Source organism: Cherax quadricarinatus, chromosome 61 (genome assembly GCF_038502225.1).
Source record: "Cherax quadricarinatus isolate ZL_2023a chromosome 61, ASM3850222v1, whole genome shotgun sequence".
NCBI classification, from domain to species: domain Eukaryota; kingdom Metazoa; phylum Arthropoda; class Malacostraca; order Decapoda; family Parastacidae; genus Cherax; species Cherax quadricarinatus.
Window position 1 is genome coordinate 12,059,584 of NC_091352.1, and position 23,104 is coordinate 12,082,687.

Below are 23,104 nucleotides of genomic sequence, written 5' to 3' on the forward strand. Positions count from 1 at the left end.
TAGATGGTATGCCTGGCAATTTAAGTTATAGCACAGTCTTTCCTGTACTGAAGAGGTACACAGTTCAGGGTGAAAAAGCTTACAGGAAGGGAGTTTGCATTTTCCTGTTGTCATATGGGCATGACATTTTCTAGGGTGGTCATAGTTGCACGTCCCATCTGTTTTTCCAGATTTCCCATGCCAGCAGATACCAAGTGCATAGTATGTGCACAGGCTTGGTTTCCGTTTGCCTTGGGTTTCTGTGACTGTATTCCCTGTTGGTGCATGTTTCCCTGTCTTACTTCTATCCTCCCTAGCACCAACAATGGAGCTCCCACCAGTTGTTTTTGGTAGTATATCCTCACTATTGCTAGTGGAGTCCTCTTGTTTGCTATTTCCTGCGGTGTTTCTAGTTTGCAATATTGGTTTTATCTTATCTTTGACCACACTTGTTTCCCTACTATAGCTCCTGTCCCCTATGAGGTCATTTATATGTATTCCTTCCTGCGTATAATTCTCGACTACCTGGACAAAATCTCCAGCTTCACCATTACTGTCTCCCAGGACAGCATCTCCAGCTTCACCATTACTGTCTCCCAGGACAGCACCTCCAGCTTCACCATTACTGTCTCCCAGGACAGCACCTCCAGCTTCACCATTACTGACTCCCAGGACAGCACCTCCAGCTTCACCATTACTGTCTCCCAGGACAGCACTATCAGCCCCACATTTACTGACTACCAGGACTTCATCTCCAGCCTTACAGTTTCTGACTACATGGCCAGTATCAAGGGCAGTACCATTCAGCCAAGACTTTTTATGTTCCCATGTGGGACTTTACTGGCGAAATTAGATCCTATGGTTGAGAAGAAGTCGTTTATCTTGTTGGCTGTGTCAGTGGGATGTAGTGGTGTTTCATTAGGTTTAGTTAGGACAATATTTTTGGTTTTTCTCAGTTTGTGGGTCCCTAGAATCTGAGAGAGTGTTTTCCAGGTCTTTTTTATATCTCCTCTAGTGTCTGTGAATTTACTGGAGTAGTATAGTTGTTTGGCTTTCTTAATTACTTTGGTGAGAGCTGATGAATAGTGTTTAAGAATATCTTTGTGTATTAAGCCCTGTCTATATTGCTTTTCATATTGGTGTTTCTTGTCAATGGATTTCAGAATGGTGTTGGTTAGCCATGGGCAACCAAGCCGTTTGTTTGTGATCTGTTTTGTTTTTATAGGACAATGTTTGTTGTATAGTCTAAGTAATTTAAGAAAAATGTCTGTCCAGTCATCAATACCATTGGTCTTGGAGAATTCTGTAGGCCAATCAACAGTCTCTAGGTCAGCTGTGAACTTCCTTACTGAGGCCTAAATGAGACTTTGTTGTATTCAAGTGGTGGTTTACTAATGTTTGTCAGGAGGAAGGTAGGGTAGTGGTCTGTAGTGCTATCTGTGATTATCCCTGATTTAAGGGGGGCTAGTATATTGGTCCATATGTGGTCTATTATGGTTGCACTTGTCTCAGTGAGCCTGGTTGGTTTAGTTATTGTTGGTATGAGAAGTGTGTTGTTCATATTGTTGATGAAATCAGTTACAGGCTGATCATCTAGTAAGCCAAGGTTGATGTTGAAGTCTCCAGCTAAGAGAAGGTGGTGCTTATTCATTTGTCTGTTTGTTATTAGTGACTTTAATTTCTCACTGAAATTTGGGATGTTTGTGTGAGGTATCCGGTAAATGGCACCGATTGTTATAGGCGTCTTAAGGTTTTTTACAGTAAAATTAGCAAAAATGTATTCCCCATATTCATCACTAAAGCAAGTGGTGCTAAGACAAGATAATTGGTTAGAGTAATAGATTGCAATACCACCCCCAACTTGGTTTGGTCTGCAGTTGTGAATTGCTGTGTATCCTGGTAGAGGGTAGATATCTATTGTGTCCTGCTTAAGCCAGGTCTCAGTAAGAATAATGCAGGAGAAGGGTGTCTTTAGTGATTCAAGGAGTGCTAGGAGGTCATCATAGAGAAGACCATCACGAGGAGAGTGGTGGAGCACCTGGAAAGAAACAAGTGTATAATTGACAACCAGCACGGTTTCAGGGAAGGAAAATCCTGTGTCACAAACCTACTAGAGTTTTATGACAAGGTGACAGAAGTAAGACAAGAGAGAGAGGGGTGGATCGACTGCATATTTTTGGACTGCAAGAAGGCCTTCAACACAGTTCCTCACAAGAGGTTACTGCAAAAGCTAGAGGCTCAGGCACACATAACAGGAAAGGCACTGCAATGGATCAGAGAATACCTGACAGGGAGGCAACAATGAGTCATGGTACGCGACGAGGTGTCAGTGTGCGCGCCTGTGACAAGCGGGGTTCCACAGGGGTCAGTCCTAGGGCCTGTGCTGTTCTTGGTATATGTGAACAACATAATGGAAGGGATAGACTCAGAAGTGTCCTTGTTTGCAGATGATGCGAAGTTAATGAGAAGAATCAAATCGGATGAGGATCAGGCAGGACTACAAAGAGACCTGGACAGGCTACAAGCCTGGTCCAGCAACTGGCTCCTTGAATTTAACCCTGCCAAATGCAAAGTCATGAAGATTGGGGAAGGGCAAAGAAGACCGCAGGCACAATATAGTTTAGATGGCCAAAGACTGCAAACCTCACTCAAGGAAAAAGATCTGGGGGTGAGTATAACACCGAGCATATCTCCTGAGGCGCACATCAATCAGATAACTGCTGCAGCATACGGGCGCCTGGCAAACCTACAGATAGCGTTCCGATACCTCAGTAAGAATTCGTTTAAGACTCTGTATACCATTTACGTCAGGCCCATACTGGAGTATGCAGCACCAGTTTGGAACCCACACCTAGTCAAGCACGTCAAGAAATTAGAGAAAGTGCAAAGGTTTGCAACAAGACTAGTCCCAGAGCTACGGGGATTGTCCTACGAAGAAAGGTTGAGGGAAATCGGCCTGACGACACTGGAGGACAAGAGGGTCAGGGGAGACATGATAACGACATATAAAATACTGTACGGAATAGACAAGGTGGACAAAGACGGGATGTTCCAGAGAAGGGACACAGACACAAGAGGTCACAATTCGAAGCTGAAGACTCAGATGAATCAAAGGGATGTTAGGAAGTATTTCTTCAGTCATAGAGTAGTCAGGCCGTGGAATAGCCTAGAAAGTGACGTAGTGGAGGCGGGAACCATACATAGTTTTAAGGCGAGGTATGATAGAGCTCATGGGGCAGGGAGAGAGAGGATCTAGTAGCAATCAGCGAAGAGGCAGGGCCAGGAGCTGTGAATCGACCCCTGCAACCACAAATAGGTGAGTACAAATAGGTGAGTACACACACACACACACATGGTAATGTAGACAGCCTGTACTGTCTGCACAGACAGCCCATGCTGTCTGCCAGCTTAGTTCATATTTCGCACCATGCTGGTGCTGCCACCTATAGGCGTTGCCACTTCAGCCTGCCTGCCCTTGCCTCGCTCTCACTCACACAGCGGCCTAGCAGCAAGACACAAGTACTAGTAGCTCTCTCTCGTGGGATGGCCCTTCCTGGGCCATGGGCACAACACAAGCCTGAGTACCCACCACGACCTTTCAATAAACTAAGAGCCCTCCGAAGTTTATCATTAACCACCCGCTTACAGCCTACCAAACAATCCCGTTATAAATGGTGGAAAGCGGTGGTTGCAGCAGTTGTGTTTGCCCAGGGAGAGGAAGGAAGGAATGAAGTTGTTCATTTCATCCTCCTACACAACAAGCATCCGTCTCTCAGCGAGTTATCCTGATGTCGTGTCTGCACGTTTCAGCATCCAGACACAGGTACAAGAAGCAGGATCCAGCCGAAATTCTTTGAGAATTATAAGTGACCCCACGCTACAGCATCCCATGCTGTTTCCCAAGTCACGTGTTCAGCGTCACTTGCATGTTGCTGCTGTTGTTGTTCAGCTCAGCACAGCTGTTTCAGCAAGCCAGAGGTGAGTTTTGTGGTGATTTCTGCGTCCAGTGTGAGCTTCTCCGCGTGTTTGTGGGTGGGGGAGGAGGAGAGGAAGTGGCCGTTCCTCACCTTGCCCATGCTCGCCCTACTCACGCTCACCCGTCTACCATACACTCACCACTGCCCACTCCCTCTGCTGTGTTTTCTGCTGTTTTCCGTGATTCATTGCCAGAGCTGTGTATCCGAGTGCCCAAGGCCACTCGAAGCTACGTGGATCAGCATGCCACGTAGATCACGACACCATGTGGATCCCAATGCCACGTGGGTGTGGGCGATGTCACATGGATCTACCAGCCATGTGAGTTACCAGATGTCCCAGGCCTCATGCTGTGGTCTGCTGCCCGCATCACATCGACGTCACCCACGATGCTGCCCGACTTCATGACGTCACGATGTCTGCTTGATGTCACCTCGAGATGTCTGCTGACGTCACCTCGCAACATCACGCCTGACATCACATGATGTCACCATCAAGTGTTCAGTAATTATTAAAATATTGTGGAGAAGACTAAGAGAAGATATATGTCGTGTGTTAATTCCTGTCAGTCAGTGTTCTCACATTTTAGTATATGTCTTAGTGTCAGTTTTATGCACAGAAAAGCATCATTTGTTAGTTTAAGCCATGTTGTACTGCATGTACCGTGGGTGTGTTTAAAGTTTCCGTGTATCCAGTGAGGTCTGAGCCAGACCTGAGTAGCACCACTGTGCTAAGTCACCCGATGTGACCAGTACATTTGACAGCTGATGTCAAGACAGCCCCGAGTGACCGAGCCCTCTTGTACAGAAAGCTTTTATGCTCGTCGCTCGTGATGTTCTGCAGAATCGTACCTGCTACGATTCCCATCGAGATTTGTTTCACTTCACCTCCAGACCATCAGAGTGCAGTTATATGTAGAGAAACAAGTCTGGGGACGCTTAGACTAACCTCTGCTATAACTCCAACTGCCCAGAGAGATGACACTCGCCAAGCCGCAGTTAGCCACTGTCGGCAGGCGCTGTGTCAGCCTCGTGTCACAAGCTTCAGTGAGCAGCCTGCACAAAGATGTCACTTTGACTGCTAGCTCGCTCACTGCAGTCTGGTGTTTGATGTTACGACTCCCAGATGTTCACCCAGTCGTCTCTGCCATGACTCGCTCCACAACTCGCTCCACGCTCGCCGGCAGTGACAGCGAAGCGACAGTACCAGTCGAGAAGTGTCCTCCTGAGTTGCTTGCCAGAAGTCCTGCCCTGTTGCCGAGTTTGTCGACGCCTCACTCGAGGGCACCAGCATGTCGTGCCCCAGGTTGAGTGAAACCTGCAACGACTCCTACAATGTCTGCTTCACCGTTCCAGAGGAGACCGTACCCTGTTACGTCACAGCTCAGCCGCAGCGGTCTCCTGTGTTGCAGTATCTGTCCAGACGCAGGAAGGCGTGCAGTGATGCCCATCGACGCTCACTGCCTTTGACCATGATGTTTAGCACACCCCACATGTTTTTTCTTCCCTCCCTGTAGGAAGTTTTTTTTCCATGTCCATTTGTATATGTATGTTTTTATTTTGTGTTCTGTGCCCTGTTCCTAGGAGAGAGAGACCGAGTTTCTTTTACCACCAGTATTGTCGCGTCGGGACGACGTGCGGTAGGTGGCCGAGCATATGTAGACAGCCTGTACTGTCTGCACAGACAGCCCATGCTGTCTGCCAGCTTAGTTCATATTTTGCGCCATGCTGGTGCTGCCACCTATAGGCGTTGCCACTTCAGCCTGCCTGCCCTTGCCTCGCTCTCACTCACACAGTGGCCTAGCAGCAAGACACAAGTACTAGTAGCTCTCTCTCGTGGGATGGCCCTTCCTGGGCCATGGGTACAACACAAGCCTGTGTACCCACCACGACTTCACAATAAACTAAGAAGCCTTCCGAAGAAGTATATCATTTAACCACCCGCGTTTCAGCTATACCAAACAAACTCGTTATAGTAATGCATTATTTACAGCTAGCAAAGTCAGGGTATTTCTCCAGAATGGTCTGTAATATACCACTGTGGATAAAATACTTTGCCATTTCTTGAACATTTCTGAGTGAGTTGTTTCTAAATTCATTAATTTGATCACACTCCAGTACATAATGACGCAAGGTGTGACAATAGTCCATCTGGCAAAGTTTACATTTCGTTTGGTCTACATCTGGTGGTGGTGATTTAACCTGCCATAGATACTTGTAACCCAGCTGGAGCCGGGCAGTAGTGACATCCAAGAGTCTGCTTATCTTGTTGGATGCACCATAGACATGTGGCTCCTCCTGCATGATGGAATGATGATAGATGGACTGACTTGTGTCAATCTCCCTAAGTCTTAAGTCAATAAAGTTCATTTGAAGTTATTTTCGTATTATTGTTCTCAAAACTGCTAACTGACAACCCAAGATTGTAATCTACCCCCTCTTTGAAAGCATACAGCTTAGCCAATTTATCAGTTCTATCATGCATCTGAAGACCAATGTGAGATGGAATCCACAGCATGTGCACTCTGACTCCACTGTCCACAATCTTACCACACCTATGTCTGGCTTCTGGCACAAGCATGCCTCAATTTATACTTAATGAGTTGAGAGCATTTATGGATGACAGAGAATCACTTACAATTAAAGTGTCAACCTTAGACACATGGACGCATTTGAGTGCAAGGAGTATGGCAAACAGTTCTGTTTGAAGGGTAGAGGCCCAGTTATTGATGCGTGCTCCAATTTCTTTAAGAGAGCCATCACTCTGTATGACAACAGCAGCTATGAACACTAACTTCAAGGCTGAGGGACTGATTAACTCATCCTTTGTATATAGTTCTGTCTTCTAATTATGTCCTAGAATCTGTATTGATAAAGCCACTGGATGGCGAAACGTCTACAATAAAGATATTCAGATGTTGCACATGTGTGTTAACTTTCATATTGTCGGTATTTTATACCTATCTTGCACAGCACTAATCTGAATGATCTGTCGATTGGTAGACACTATTTCTCATTAGGTGGGGTTTAGAGATAGGTTCAGGCTCTCTCCTATGTCTTTAATTTTTCTGATGTCTCTAGGAGAGATTCTGCAGTGCCAGCTAAGGTACCATAATCCAAGAACCAGATATTGAGCTCACTGGAGAGCGCTTCTGTGACTTCCTTGATGACCAGACACGAGTCAGTTTCATGGTTCCCAAACTATAACACGATTGTATGAAGGGATAGAGGGAAGGGAAGTGTCTAAAATCTGTTTGGAGAACAGCATCTCTTCTAAGTTCAAAGCGTTGGCAAAGTCCAATTTGATCAAGACTTTTTCATCTGTCATGTTGTTGATGTATACTCGTGCTGCGTGGGCAGCTGCTTCACAACCTTGTTGAACACCAAAATCAAGCTGAGTTGGTTTCAGCATTGCAGCAGCCTCTTGACTCACCATTCTTACTGCAGCCTTGGCGACAAGGCGCCGAAGGGTGTTGCCCACTGCACTGGGCCTGATTCCTCCATTCTTTTCCATTCTTTTTCCAGAGGGCACATAGTGAGTCACTAAAGACGAAGAGTCAAATAGCCTCCGAGACACTGCCAGCCAGGCACACGTTGGAAAATTTGGTGAGTTCAGACAGCAGCCTCTCTGAAACATCACCAAGTGCTGAACTGAACATTTGTTTTAAGTGTTGTGCCTTAAACCGGTGAAACCTCTGCTGAGCCCTGTGGAAATGACATAGCGGCTTTATACATACCAGCGTCCTGCAGGGTTAAATGTTTTTCACCTGCTGCAATATCAAGGAGGTCAGTGTTAGTGCTGGGAGCCCTGGGTGGATGTTTGTCCTTCAGGGCTTGTGCTGTAACGACACCCTTAGGGGGTGATGGTATCCTTACTGGTTATAAGCCTCAGTGCTCCAGTAGTATTACCCTCTTCTATTTTTTTGCTAATTTAGGCTTTGATTTTTGAGTCATCAGGTGTTCTGTTGTTGGCATTTTCCCGGTGGGTATTTGTCGCCCTAGAGGGAAGACGGACGAGGCTGTCATCTCTAGGGAATGCATTTATTGCCCTAATAACAGATGTTCCTGGGGACTTATCCCTCCTTGGTGGGACAGCCAGACAGACATTGCCAAATAGCAGTAGATTGTGCCAGTATCCATTGTTTGCAGGGGTATCATTGACTTTCTTCAAGTCAGCGAATTTGCTAGCAGGTTGAGGGCGAGCTGTTTGTGGATGTGTCAGCGTCTTGGTGGATGTTAATTTGATTGTAGATTTTGGGTCCTCTGTAGTGGTGAAATCACGGTAGCTGTCAGCTTTGTCTTCTGGGAGGGGCTGTTGGTTATTACCATTTGGAGCCCTCCGGGAGCCTAGACATCCATTATGTGCACGGATGTTGCCATTTGAGGGATTGAGTGCACAATCCCTGTGGCACATCTGCCACTATGTAATATATATGTATATATATTTCAAACTGGAGATAAACTGTACGTTCGATCTGGAGGATTCCCAGTCTAAATTTCTTACTGTGTCAACAACACACACTACTCGTATGGCTCCACTGCTTCCCTTCTTTTTGTCGCCACGCTATACAGTAATCCATTAGCTAATCCCCCTTGCGTGTTCCGTAGGAGTGCGGGATAACGGGAAGGAAGTACACTTACGGCAATATAGTGGACCAGGCTTTACGATGGGCTGGCGTGGTGTCTCGGGTGTTGGCAGCACCATCCTCCAAAAGGAACCGACTGACACTATTTTCCGTCAACGCTCCGGAGTTTCCCATCCTCCTGCTGGGGTCTCTAGCTGCCGGCGCCACTGTCAGTACAGTCAGCCCCAACTATACTGCCGGTAAGACACACGAATCAGTCCGTAAGGTTCTAGAATCAGGATGAAAAGACTAACAAGTAACATAAATTGGAAAAAGAAACTAAGCTATATTTCTGTCCATCCTGAACAATTATTAATCTCCAACTCCACACAATGAAATGGTAGAAGGAAACTCTATACAGGTATTCGAAATTATGTCTATATAGGGCTTATTATCGCCAGTTAAAAGTTAAGCTGAATCAAGAGATGGACTTTATCCACACGCAGATGAGGTTGCACGACAGCTTATAGACAACGAGACAGACATGCTGGTGACTGACCCCAAACTGGAGAGTATACTGATAGATGCCTTGACGAAGATTAAAAAGACGATTCCTATTTTTGTCAGCGGTGTCTCTGCCCACGGTCACCCCAACATCAGGCATATTCTGGAAGACTCCTCTAAACCCTTCGCCGAGCCTGTTCAGGTAAGTTTTTTCTCCAACAATTGAACTCTTCAATGCAGGCTCGTTGGTACAAGTGAACGGCTCTTGATCTAAGGAATTGAAACTTGTTCTCCTCTTTATTGCAAATAAAATTGCTATTAAATGTTGAGTGTTATTATTAGAAAATTGTTCAGCTGAATATTATAATCAGAAATTTAGATGGATAAGCACAATATGCCTGATTTGATTTAAAAAAAAAAACACTGGTACTTTTCTCTCAGTCTCCCCTGAAGTCAACAGCAGTGATTCTGTACTCCAGCGGCACCACTGGGAAGCCCAAGGGTGTGGAGCTCTCCCACGGTGCCATCACCTCCAACCTCCATATGTTCACTCATCCATATTTCTTTCCTTACCTGCCAACAACACGTAAGAGAGAGATTATATATATAGTACAGTTACTGACTTCCTATACAACATATATTATTTCGTATATAAATTTGGAAATAAAATGTCTGTCATTAGACCGACGTGTATATCTTTATATACAATCAGTGGTTTAAAATCTCTATTTTTAGGTATTAAACTATACTTGGGTGTTATTGTACAGAAGATATGTCCCCATATGTAGTTGAGAACTTTAAACCTAACAAATTATATACCTACCTCCCTCTCCATATGCCTCTCACCTCCAGAAGAGTACCAAGAATCAGTCATTGGAGTGATGCCCTTCTATCACGTCTATGGTATGCACGTTGTCAACTTGATCACCCTCTACCTGGGAGCTAAGGTCATCTCGCTGCCTGCCTTCACTCCTCAAGACTTTGTTAGGAACATTAGAGATCACAAGGTTAGCAAGGAATTCTCAGTAAATTCTCCAGCTAGCAGAGCCTTTGGGTATATGCTGTTAGTATGAAAAAGAGATTTTTATACGATTAGTAATCTCAGAGAGTTAGTAACCCAGACTAACCCAACCAGTATGCCTTATTTCCAGTGGAATTTTTTTTTTTTTGTCCTTTTCCAAGATGCGACCCTTAACAGTCGACTAGCACCCAGGTATCTATTTGCTGCTAGGTGACATGGGCAACACCAGTGTATCGCCTCTCTGTAAAGATAACTAGACACCTTCATGCGTTTTATACATCACTTTGTCAGTACCGTAAACTTTTGATTGAAGAGATGTGTTAGTAGACTTGACTTGTATGTCCCACCTCGTCCAGGATTCAACTGGGGGTCCCGACCGTCCCGTCGGGTGTGAGCCGAATACTCTATCACTGTGCCACCTAGCATATGTTGACTTGATAAACTACTATTTAAGGTGAAACGTAGCCTTAGAACAAGGTTCGCCATGCTATGTTTTATTACATTTCTAGTTTAGTAGTTTGTCCCTTTTGTCAGTCATTACATAACATTCTTATCATTTAGAATAAAAAATATAATTACCAAGAGGTTTATATCTGTGTATAAACACTTATAGTTTATTTCTGTGAGAAACTATCTGCATGAGGTTTACAGGGTATTACCTGAATTATTACATATAAGTAATTAATGTGAGGTAAGTGGGACATAGTCACAGTAGGACACAGAACTGTCACTCCCTCGATGCTCACTCCTTCACCACTCTCACAAAAAGCTAGACTTAACATTAAATTAATAAGTAACAAAAAAAAACAGCTACTCTGGTAAATTAAAATTATGTGGACTGTATGTTATTTTAGTTTGCTTCCTGGGTACACAACTATTAGTACAATACATGTAATACAATAGTGTTATTAGAAAAGAAATTCGTATTATCACTTACCATTTAATTACTGTAGTTGGATCTTACCACAACACCTACCTAACATATAGAAACCTACACTGGCCAGCGAGAAATCTAAATGAAAGGACAGTGGCGTACTTACCCGTGAGAGTGATGGCATAGTCTCCTTATTATTCACCATCCACACTTAATTCTGGAGGTCCCGGAAATTTCCTGTCCCAATTTTTCAGCAGGGGACATTAACATGGGTTCCAATTACAAATTCGGGCCGAAACACCCAATTATGGCCTCGATGACGCCGGATTAAATTTCACTATTAACAAACCAGTGCTCACACATTACTAACACTATGGTGTCCTCTCTTTCTCCTCCTGTATCACTCTGCGGCCGCTGCTCAACCTTCACACAAAATTTCTTGAAGGGTCAAATCGGCGTCAGATTTTAATACACTATTATATTATTCATATTGACTCATGCTGAATTTAGGAAAATTAAAAATTTGCCACAACTTCATTACCTTAAAAATTTACTTCACTACCTTAAAAGTTTACTTCATTACCTTAAAAATTTACTTCACTACCTTAAAAGTTTACTTCATTACCTTAAAAATTTACTTCACTACCTTAAAAGTTTACTTCATTACCTTAAAAATTTACTTCACTACCTTAAAAGTTTACTTCATTACCTTAAAAATTTGCTTCACTACCTTAAAAGTTTACTTCATTACCTTAAAAATTTACTTCACTACCTTAAAAGTTTACTTCATTACCTTAAAAATTTACTTCACTACCTTAAAAGTTTACTTCATTACCTTAAAAATTTACTTCACTACCTTAAAAGTTTACTTCATTACCTTAAAAAGTTTATTTCATTGCCTTAAAAGTTTACTTCATTACCTTAAGGCCCTCACACAGTCAGGCTGAACCTGAAAAGCAGCCTATATTTAGAAGATTTTTTCTTTACATAAATATTTAATAACACGTTTAAGATACAAATGCAAGAGCGATTATTTGCTTAATCAACGTGATTCTTCTCTCTTGAAAACTGGGTTGTATATTCAACGTCTTGCAGTGTTGAGGTCAGGGAATACAGATTATGCACGATAAATTAAAGTGTAGTGACCAAGGTCCAAGGACAGAAACATATCGAACAAGGATCCTCTTGCTATCCATATTGTTAGTATCAGTGTGCCGTTTGCCTTAGCTTACTTAATTTTAACTTGAAACTCTTGTGCTATATTGTAGATACGGGTCCTGCACACAATTCCATCAATACTGAACTTCCTCTGCGAGTCCCCAGAAGTCACCTCGGCAGACCTGGAAAGTGTGAGGGTTGTCTTGTGTGCGGCGGCGCCTGTACTACCCACAACAACTGAGGCGTTCAAGAAGAAAGCACCCAACCCAATACTCTTCCAGGAAGGTGAGAGAGAGAGAGAGTAAATGAGCGCTGGTTATTTGTTGTTGAAGCTGTATAATTTGAAAATATACTTCTCTCTCTCTCTCTCTCTCTCTCTCTCTCTCTCTCTCTCTCTTGTAAATTTATTTAGTGTGTGTAGTCTAACATTAAAATAAATTTAACGCTATTAAAAGGATTGAAACATAAAATTTATTCATATATAATGTAAATAAAAAAATGCTGTCCACAAAGCAACATAAACAAATTGGTCAAGAATACAGACATTGAGGCAGGAGATGTACAATAGTATGGGAGCATATTACTGAGTATGCAAGAAAAACATTGTTGCAATGACATCAGGCAGAGAGAAAAATCTCCTGACGATGTGTCATCTTTCTTATGAAGAAGTATTCACTGGTGAGTCGAGCAGCAACTGCTGGTCTGTGCTGTGACTGTGGTGCCTAGTAGCACTGACGGGGGTGTATTACCACTGTAACTTGCTTAGCTACCATAAATTTGGTGCCCAGTCCCTGGAAGTATTATGTACCTATGTAACATTTGGACTACCGCCTAGCCCTAGAGGATGGAATCGGGGTGCATGAAGATGGCGGAGGGTGAAAATAGATTACAACCAGGAACCAGAGTCACCCTTATACTACAATGTCTTATCATATAACTCGTGCAACTCTCTAAATGTGGGATAACCTAGAAAGAACTCGAAATAATGGTTTGAGGTTAAATTCAAATATTAGAAAGTGTTTCAGAAAGTCTTGGTTTAGAGTTTAGATGGACGGAACAATTTACAAGCAGGCAGTGACGTTAATTAACTCTTCCTGTCTTTTACAAACAACCAGTGAAGCTAATTCTTTGTGTATCTTCTACAAGTAGTCATCCCCTCAAGGGAGGTTCCTTGATGCTGGTGAGGAGCCCTTGATCTAGGGAATTGGATCTGTGCTCCAGTTCCCTGAATTGAGCTTGAATGCCTTCCATCCCCCCCCCCACATGCGCTGTATAATCCTATGGGTTTAGTGCTCCCCCATAATAATAATAATAATAATAATAATAATACAAGCAGTCAGTGAAGCTAACTTTGTGAATCTTCTACAAGCAGTTAGTGAAGCTAACTTTACGTATTTTCTACAAGCAGTAACGCTAACTCTACGTATCTTCTACAGTCAGTGAAGCTAAGTCTTTGCGTATCTTTAAAAATTATTAGACAAATGCGTAAGTGAAAATGGTCAACTGGAATGTTCCTGTATTATGTTTGTATTACCTACCATTCTTTAGGTGCTATGTAACTCCTACGGGCTTATAGCGTCTCCCCTTCAGTCTAACAATAATCTTCCTCTTGTAGGATTTGGCCTGACGGAAACTTTGCCATCGTTGATAACCCCCATGGATGACGAGAGGATAGGCTGGTGTGGCAAATGTGTGCCCAACACTGAGATCAAAATTGTGGACTTGGAGACTGGCAAGGCACTACCTGAGCTACAGAGAGGAGAACTCTGTATAAGGTCTCCTTCGGTAGGTTCAACCCTTTCTTTCTTTCCCTATGTTTCTTTCTCTCTGTCTTTATATATATCTTATAATGGCCAGCACCTCTTTCGCTAATTCCCCATAACCACCTACAGTTAATACAGAGAAAGAAAATAATACTGTTTTCAAAGGGGCTCCTTGATGCTAGTGAAGTGTTGTTCATCCAAGGTATTGCAGGCGTCCTCTTCTTCCTAGGCTATAACCTAATTGTCTCACATTTCCCAGAAGTTCTGTGTCCACTAAGAGTTCATCATTTTCCCCATCAAAATAATAATAATAATAATGCTACTACTAATAAAGCACTACCGTTGCCATATCTAACGATTCATTAACTCTCTCAGCTCATGACTGGTTACCTTAACAACCCGGTGGCTACGGCTGAAACCATCGACCAGGATGGTTTTTTGCATACTGGCGACGTGGCTGTCCACAAGGATGGCTTCGTCAGCATTGTCGACAGGATAAAGGAGCTTATCAAGGTCAAAGGCTATCAGGTAGGTCAAGGCAACAAAGATAATCGTCGACTTCCGGAGTTAAGAAATTTGGTAAAACAATTTTTTATGATGTTATAAGTCTTCAGACTGAGAGACTTCACTGTTACATCTCCGCTGCAGTGCGTAATACCGCCAGCAACGCTGGAGATATTGTATTAATGGTATACAATACCGACAAGTTGATGAACAAGACACGTGTACAAACACCTGAGTACACATATTGTCGAAACGTTTCGCACACGCACCATGAGCACTTGTGGTCGGCTGATGAAGTAGGGGCTGAGCACTTTACAGTCTTCTGCTTATATTAATATTGGTATAATTACCGACAATATGTTAATTAAAAGGACACAAATGCAACTAATATGACATTTTATTGTGGCAACGTTTCGCTCTCCAGGAGCTTTATCAAGCCGTTACGACTTGATAAAGCTCCTGGAGAGCGAAACGTTGCCACAGTAAAATGTCACATTAGTTACATTTGTGTTCCTTTACTAGTCTTCTGCTTGAACCATCCCAGGTATATTAGTCACCTTCGTGTTGAACTGAATCTTGCTGCACAAGATTCAGTTCAACACGAGTTTTGCCCATGTGTCTTATTCGTCAGCTTGTCGGTATTGTTTACCATTAATACAATGACAGTAAAATATATGTCATTAATGTTTAATAAATTTAGGGATTTGAATAAAGGCTTATTGTGTAGCCTATAATATGAGTATCTGATGGTTCTGCTTCTTTATTAATACATCGGCCGTTTCCCACCAAGACAGTAAAAGAAGAAACACTTTCGTCATTCACTCCGTCACTGTTTTGCCAGTGGGGTGCCTACTCTGCAGTTAAAAACCTGCAATATGTCAACATTCCTCCTTCAGAGCTCAGATAATGTACCTCGCACGACTCATGAAATCGTAATGACACGATTGCAAACAAACCATACCACGGGCGGGGATAGAACCCGCGATCAGAGAGTCTTAAAACTCCAGACTGTCGCGTTAGCCACTGGGCCAGCTAACCACAATGTACCTAGTTGGATGAATCTTATTGTGGCTAGCTGGCCCAGTGGCTAACGCGACAGTCTGGAGTTTTGAGACTCTCTGATCGCGGGTTCTATACCCGCCCGTGGTATGGTTTGTACCTCGCACCTCCTGGACTCAAGCTAACCGGTTTCCCTGAATCCCTTCATAAATATTACTCTGCTCACACTCCTACAGCACATTAGGTTATAAAAACCCTTTGTCTCCACTCGCTCCAGGCCCGGTGGCCTGGTGGCTAAAGCTCCCGCTTCACACACGGAGGGCCCGGGTTCGATTCCCGGCGGGTGGAAACATTTCGACACGTTTCCTTACACCTGTTGTCCTGTTCACCTAGCAGCAAATAGGTACCTGGGTGTTAGTCGACTGGTGTGGGTCGCATCCTGGGGGACAAGATTAAGGACCCCAATGGAAATAAGTTAGACAGTCCTCGATGACGCACTGACTTTCTTGGGTTATCCTGGGTGGCTAACCCTCCGGGGTTAAAAATCCGAACGAAATCTTATCTTATCTTATCTTAACACGCTCACGCACGCTTGCTGGAAGTCCAAGACCCTCGCACACGAAATCTTTACCCCCTGCCTCCAACCTTTCCTAGGATGACCCGTACCCTGCTTTCCTTCCGGTACAGATTTATATGTCCTCCAAGTCATTCTAGTTTGTTCTATCCTCTCTAAATGTCCAAACCACCTCTACAACCCTTTCTCTGCCATCTGGAAAATACTTTTGGAAATCCCACACCTCCTAATCTCCAAGCTACAGATTCTCTGCATTATATTTACATTGCATATTGCCTTTAGACACATCTCCACTGTCTCCAGCTTTCTCCTTGTTGCAATATTCACTACCCACATACATTCCCATACATTCCCCTCTTTGCTTCCATGGATAAAGTTCTTTGTCTCCACAGTGCACCACTCACCTTTTTTCCCCCTCATCAATTCTCTGATTTACCTCGTCTTTCATAGAATCATCTGCTGACAAGTCCATTCCCAAATATCTGAACACATTCACTTCCTCCATCCCCACTCCCTCCAATCTGATATCCAATCTTTTATTATCTTTTTAGTTATCCTCGTCTGATAAGCTTCTTTAATTACATGCTGATTGATTTAAGGTGGATAACGGAGGCAGAACCCTTTCAGGCACAGGTTCCATATGTGAAGTGTGGGTAAATGAGAGTGGAGTGTTAGTAGTGCATATCGAGGAACGTAATAGCGAATTTTCTAGTGTGCCTGCATTTTTTTAATGAAGTCAAAGTTTAACTTATAATTTACGAGCAGACCTAGGAACTTTTTTCATTATTTTTCTCTAGATTTATTAATTTTGACAAGAAACTGCGGACATATTTTATTCCCAAAAGTCTTTCATGCACACAAGTTTTTATCTCTTGAGTTCACTTGGTGGCTGGCACTGCAGGTGTCACCGTCGGAGCTGGAGGATGTGCTCCAGCAACACCCTGGCGTGGTGGACTGTGCTGTGGTGGGCGTGGATGATGCTCGCTCTGGCGAGGTTCCTCGTGCCTATATCATCAGGAAAGACTGCAACACTACGGAGGAGCAGGTCCACGAGTTCATGAGGCACAAAGTAGCTAAGTATAAGCAGCTGAAGGGTGGCATCGTTTTCGTCGACACTCTGCCCAGGAGCTCCATAGGAAAAATACTCAAAAAGGAACTAAAGGCCATCGCGCCTTGAATCCTTGACTGTCAGCTGCTGAGCGACCTGTGTGGTCAAAGTACTTCGTAAATGTTACTACTATACTACTGCTGCTACTATATTATTATTATTATTATTATTATTATTATTATTATTATTATTATTATCTGTGTCCTACAGATAGTTAGTTAGTTTAATATGTTTATTATGCACCCCATACCCATCCTGTGGGCGGTAGTCAAAAGATTACAGAGGTACATAATGGGTCCCGGGACTGGGCCTCAAAGTTTTGATAGCTGAGCAAGTTACAGAGGTAATGAATTCACAATTTACAAAGGTAATGAACTCACAATTTACAAAGGTAATGAACTCCAGGTAGGTCTAGTCACAATCATGACAAGTTACAAAGGTATTTACAGATTACAGAGGTACACAATGGGTCTACAGTGTCTCATCACTTGGCTTTACCAAATGGGGAATTATAACATTAAGTTAAACGAACGAAAGACAATTCTTTTTAATATAGCTGAGTTTATCCCCCCCCTTCCCTGGATCAAAATTAATTGTCTCCCTTTTTCCCAGATGCTGGGTGACTCCAAATGATTTACCGATTCCCGATGCAGTAATCCTAGTAAAATATCGTAGCACGAGGCGATGAATGCCAGATAATATTCCACGGTATGACATGCTCTGATGAAAATATAATTCCCAGTTCTCTGGTGAAAATCTCCCTCGATGGGCAGATGAGGAGTTCTTGATCCAAGGAATTTCATCTGACCTCCTCTCAGGTGCCTTGATGCTGTGAGGGTCTCTTGATTCAAGAAATTTCGCCTGACCTCCCCTCAGGTGCCTTGATGCTGTGACCGTCTCTTGATTCAAGGAATTTCGCCTGACCTCCCCTCAGATGCCTTGATGCTGTGAGGGGTTCTTGATTCAAGGAACTGGACCCAGGGCCAGATTAAGAAGTCTCAGGGCCCTAGGCTATTCAGATTGGCGGGGCCCCTTTGAGTTACGGGTAAGCGAAGCGACCCCTTCCAGCTTGGGGGGGGGGGGGGTCGGTGTGAGCCTGTTTAAGGTCTAATTAAATACATTCTGGCTATTTAGATTAAATTTAATAGGGAAAGTACATCAAGACAACCAAAACCATTTACCAACAGCCATTATAACTATCTTGTTAAATCATGCATTTTAAAGAGAATAAACTCAAGACAGCATAGTATTACTAGATTAGGCTATTAAAGTAGTGACATCATGTACCTATTATATTTAGCATAACCACTACAGCACTATTATTCCCTTTATAAATCACTGACCATTATTGTTATCATTGCATCATGCATAAGACTATCAAATCATATAAACTCAAGAAAGTAAAGAATTGTTTATATTCACAGGCACTTCTTAAATAAACTTTTTTCTGGATTTCATATTGGCAAAATCATCAATTATATTCTGAAAATCAATATTTCTTGTTAGATCAGACTCAATGGTCAACAAGGCTAGGTTACACAATTTGTCTTGGCTCATTGTTGAACGGAGCTGGTTTTTCACTCTTTTCAAAACAGAAAATGAACGTTCTCCTTCACAGTTAGTAGCTGGAAGTGTTAGGTAAAGGCGATACACTATGTCAACATTAGGGAAGGTTTCTGAGATACCTGCATTTCTTAAATGTTTCAAAGCAGCTGAGGGCGCACATTTTTCAGGTGGAGCTTTAATCTGATTCATATACCCAGAAAAATGAACTATTTCTTCAACAAATGTGTCCTGAACATCTGCTGAAAGGTGTTGTTGCAACTTTAATGCAGCTTCTCTCAATTCTGCATCTGAACATCTGCTGAAAGGTGTTGTTGCAACTTTAATGCAGCTTCTCTCAATTCTGCATCTGGCATAATAGTAATTTTGAACAGAAATCCAAACTTGTCATTGAGATTCTGGTAGATTTCTTTTCTTTTCACCAATTCTGTAATCAGTGAATCCAGAATGACGAAGTATGTAGCTGTCTTACATTTCTGCCTGATAGACATCAATGTCTATCAACAACACTTCAGTTAATTTGTCACAGTACAAGTCTAGATAGCGTGTAATTACTACAGAAAATTGGAGAGGAATCTCCCATACTCACCCATTAGCGGGAAAACACAGCTGTTCTGATGGAAACAAAGGCGTGTTGAATGTTGCCATCTATGGTTAGGTTTATTTATTTTTATTTTATTTTATTTCATTATTTATTTTTGTTTTGATTAATTTTTAAAAATCAATTTTACTCTCCAAACACTTGAACTTTTTAGGTAGGGACCCCTTTGCACTTGCACCATGTGCGCAGTCTTGGATGAGCCCCTGAACCCCTTGGACCGCGGGGCCCCCAAATGCGCGGGGCCCTAGGCAAATGCCTAGTTTGCCTAAGCGGTAAGGCCCTGACTGGACCTGTGCTCCTACCCCTTGAATCGAAATTGATTGCGTCCCATTCTCCCAGGTGCTGTTTTAATCAGATTCATGGAAGAGTGCTAAACCTGTACGGTTTAGCACTTCCCTATGACTGTAATAAAAATCTTTGGAAAAGTTAAGCTACATATATGAATAAAAATATCAGTTAAGCACACGCACATATTGCAAACAATGTTTCGGTTGACATGAAGTCATGTTAGGAGCGCACAGTTAGTTTAATATCGTTATTATGTACCTCATACCCATCCTGTGAGCGGTAGTCAAAAGTTTACAGAGGTACATAATTGGTCCAGGGACTGGACCCCAAAGTTTTGATAGCTGACCAAGTTACAAATGTAATGAATCATAAACACGTCCATACATGGTTATAGTCATGAACAAATTACAGAGTAATAAGCCATTAACAAACATTCTAGGGGGAGGTGCAGTAAATGCAATTTTATATATATGTCATCGCGCTGGAATTTATCTATGAAAACTTTGCGGTCCAGTCCCTGGATCTACTATGTGCCTCTGTTAACCTTTGACTACCGCCAACAGGATGGGTATGGGGTGCATAATAAAAATATTGAACTAACTCATCGTAGCGAGCGAGACAAGGAAAGAAAGGACAAGTTGTTGGAGGATGGTTGGTTGACAGGGACTGGATGAATTCAGCTTTGTTGCATCAAGTGTACCAGCCTGGACCAGCACATTGGTGATTTTACAATATTCGGAGCTATATAAACGGTACCTTCGACCATTCTACATTGTCTAAGTTCTAGACTGTAGAGCCTCTTCACTTTATCTATCGTCCTCTTTACTGACTGACGTTGTTCTTAACCTTGACATGGGCGTGTCCTTCACGGGACATTACATGTGTATTAATATCGTTGTGCTGGACACTAGGCATGTCTGCTCTTGATACCTTTTCTTAATGTGACTTAACATTACACTTATACAGTGGCGGACCTATATTTTGGGGGCCCTGAAGCTTGAACTGTTATGGGGGTTCTTTCTCATACAGTAGACCCAAAACTTTTAAGCAGTGTGGACTAAAGTCGTTTCTGGGGCGCCTCCGGGATTAGGGACCCTGAAGCTTAAGATTCATTAGTTTCATAGTAAATCCGCCCCTGCACTTATATCAAACTTGTTGTATTCCTCACAGACAATAGTGTTGACACGCACTTCTGTCCACCAGTAATTCTCCCCTCTCTTTTCACAGTTTAACCATGGAATCTGCGGTCAGTCATCAAACTTCATTAAATTTATCATGTGTTACCAAATACACAGAGTGTTAGAAAACTCAAGGTATAGTATTCATGTTTCAGTGTGATTTTATTTTTTAAATATGAACTCTGTTGTCATACAGATGATGGTGAGCTGCGGGGCTCCACCTTTGATAATAGACATGAAATGTGCACCAGATGTTGACGAACTTATCATGCATTATTTGCAACTTTTTCATCGTATAATTTTTTATAACAATACCAGTTAACTGTTTGCTTGAAATAATTACTGTTGTGTCTGCGTTCACTTCTGATATGTTGCACGTTGACACAGATTGCATTGACTTCTGATATGTTGCACGTTGATACAGATTGTATTTGTTTTTAAAATGTTGCTTGAAAATAATTATAGTTTGGTGTTCGTGTTGTTGTGTTGTATTACGTTGACTTCTGGCATGTTTCATTACAAGGTATTGCATGTGTTGTTAGTTCAGTAGTCTTACTACCTACACTACTGGTCTAGCAGTCTTGCAACTTTCATTGTTGCTCCAGTAATCTTACAGCCTACACTGCTGATCCAGTAATCTTACAACCTACACTGTTGGTCTAGTAATCTTACAACCTACACTGTTGGTCTAGTAATCTTACAACCTACACTGCTGGTCCAGTAATCTTACAAGCTACACTGCTGGTCCAGTAATCTTACAGCCTACACTGCTGATCCAGTAATCTTACAACCTACACTGCTGGTCCAGTAATCTTACAAGCTACACTGCTGGTCCAGTAATCTTACAGCCTACACTGCTGATCCAGTAATCTTACAACCTACACTGTTGGTCTAGTAATCTTACAACCTACACTGTTGGTCTAGTAATCTTACAACCTACACTGTTGGTCTAGTAATCTTACAACCTACACTGCTGATCCAGTAATCTTACAAGCTACACTGCTGGTCCAGTAATCTTACAGCCTACACTGCTGATCCGGTAATCTTACAACCTACACTGTTGGTCTAGTAATCTTACAACCTACACTGTTGGTCTAGTAATCTTACAACCTACACTGTTGGTCTAGTAATCTTACAACCTACACTGCTGGTCCAGTAATCTTACAAGCTACACTGCTGATCCAGTAATCTTACAACCTACAATGTTGGTCTAGTAATCTTACAACCTACACTGCTGGTCCAGTAATCTTACAAGCTACACTGCTGATCCAGTAATCTTACAGCCTACACTGCTGATCCAGTAATCTTACAACCTACAATGTTGGTCTAGTAATCTTACAACCTACACTGCTGGTCCAGTAATCTTACAAGCTACACTGCTGGTCCAGCAATCTTACAACCTACAATGCTGGTTCAGTAATCTTACAACCTACACTGCTGGTCCAGTAATCTTACAACCTACACTGCTGGTCCAGTAATCTTACAACCTACACTGCTGGTCCAGTAATCTTACAACTTACACTGCTGGTCCAGCAATCTTACAACCTACACTGCTGGTCCAGCAATCTTACAACCTACAATGCTGGTTCAGTAATCTTACAACCTACACTGCTGGTCCAGTAATCTTACAACCTACAATGCTGGTTCAGTAATCTTACAACCTACACTGCTGGTCTAGTAATCTTACAACCTACACTGCTGGTCCAGTAATCTTACAAGCTACATTGCTGGTCCAGTAATCTTACAACCTACACTGGTGGTCCAGTAATCTTACAACCTACACTGCTGGTTCAGTAATCTTACAACCTACACTGCTGGTCCAGTAATCTTACAACCTACACTGCTGGTTCAGTAATCTTACAACCTACACTGCTGGTCCAGTAATCTTACAACCTACACAGCTGATCCAGTAATCTTACAACTTACACTGCTGGTCTAGTAATCTTACAACTTACACTGCTGGTTCAGTAATCTGACAACCTACACTGGTGGTCCAGTAATCTTACAACCTACACTGGTGGTCCAGTAATCTTACAACCTACACTGCTGGTCCAGTAATCTTACAACCTACACTGGTGGTCCAGTAATCTTACAACCTACACTGCTGGTCCAGTAATCTTACAACCTACACTGCTGGTCAAGTAATCTTACTACTTACACTGCTGGTCTAGTAATTTTACAACCTACACTGCTGGTCCAGTAATCTTACAACCTACACTGCTGGTCCAGTAATCTTACAACCTACACTGCTGGTCCAGTAATCTTACGACCTACACTGGTGGTCCAGTAATCTTACAACCTACACTGCTGGTCCAGTAATCTTACAACCTACACTGCTGGTCCAGTAATCTTACAACCTAAACTGCTGGTCCAGTAATCTTACAACCTACACTGGTGGTCCAGTAATCTTACAACCTACATTGCTGGTTCATGAATCTTGCAACGACGTAG

At 42.7% G+C, this 23,104-nt stretch overlaps 1 protein-coding gene across 1 annotated transcript in view; it reads left to right on the plus strand.

The window, feature by feature from the left end:
* The window catches only part of LOC128699358 (uncharacterized), a 49,957-nt gene extending 32,753 nt beyond the window's left edge, over positions 1-17,204 (plus strand). Inside the window, exons 4-11 of the mRNA XM_070098223.1 lie at positions 8,562-8,778; positions 9,025-9,224; positions 9,464-9,608; positions 9,875-10,029; positions 12,186-12,360; positions 13,691-13,860; positions 14,214-14,366; positions 16,817-17,204. Coding sequence (XP_069954324.1) covers positions 8,562-8,778; positions 9,025-9,224; positions 9,464-9,608; positions 9,875-10,029; positions 12,186-12,360; positions 13,691-13,860; positions 14,214-14,366; positions 16,817-17,092 — 1,491 coding nt within the window. The 3' untranslated portion in view covers positions 17,093-17,204. The remainder of the gene's footprint in view (positions 1-8,561; positions 8,779-9,024; positions 9,225-9,463; positions 9,609-9,874; positions 10,030-12,185; positions 12,361-13,690; positions 13,861-14,213; positions 14,367-16,816) is intronic.
* Positions 17,205-23,104: the final 5,900 nt, after the last annotated feature.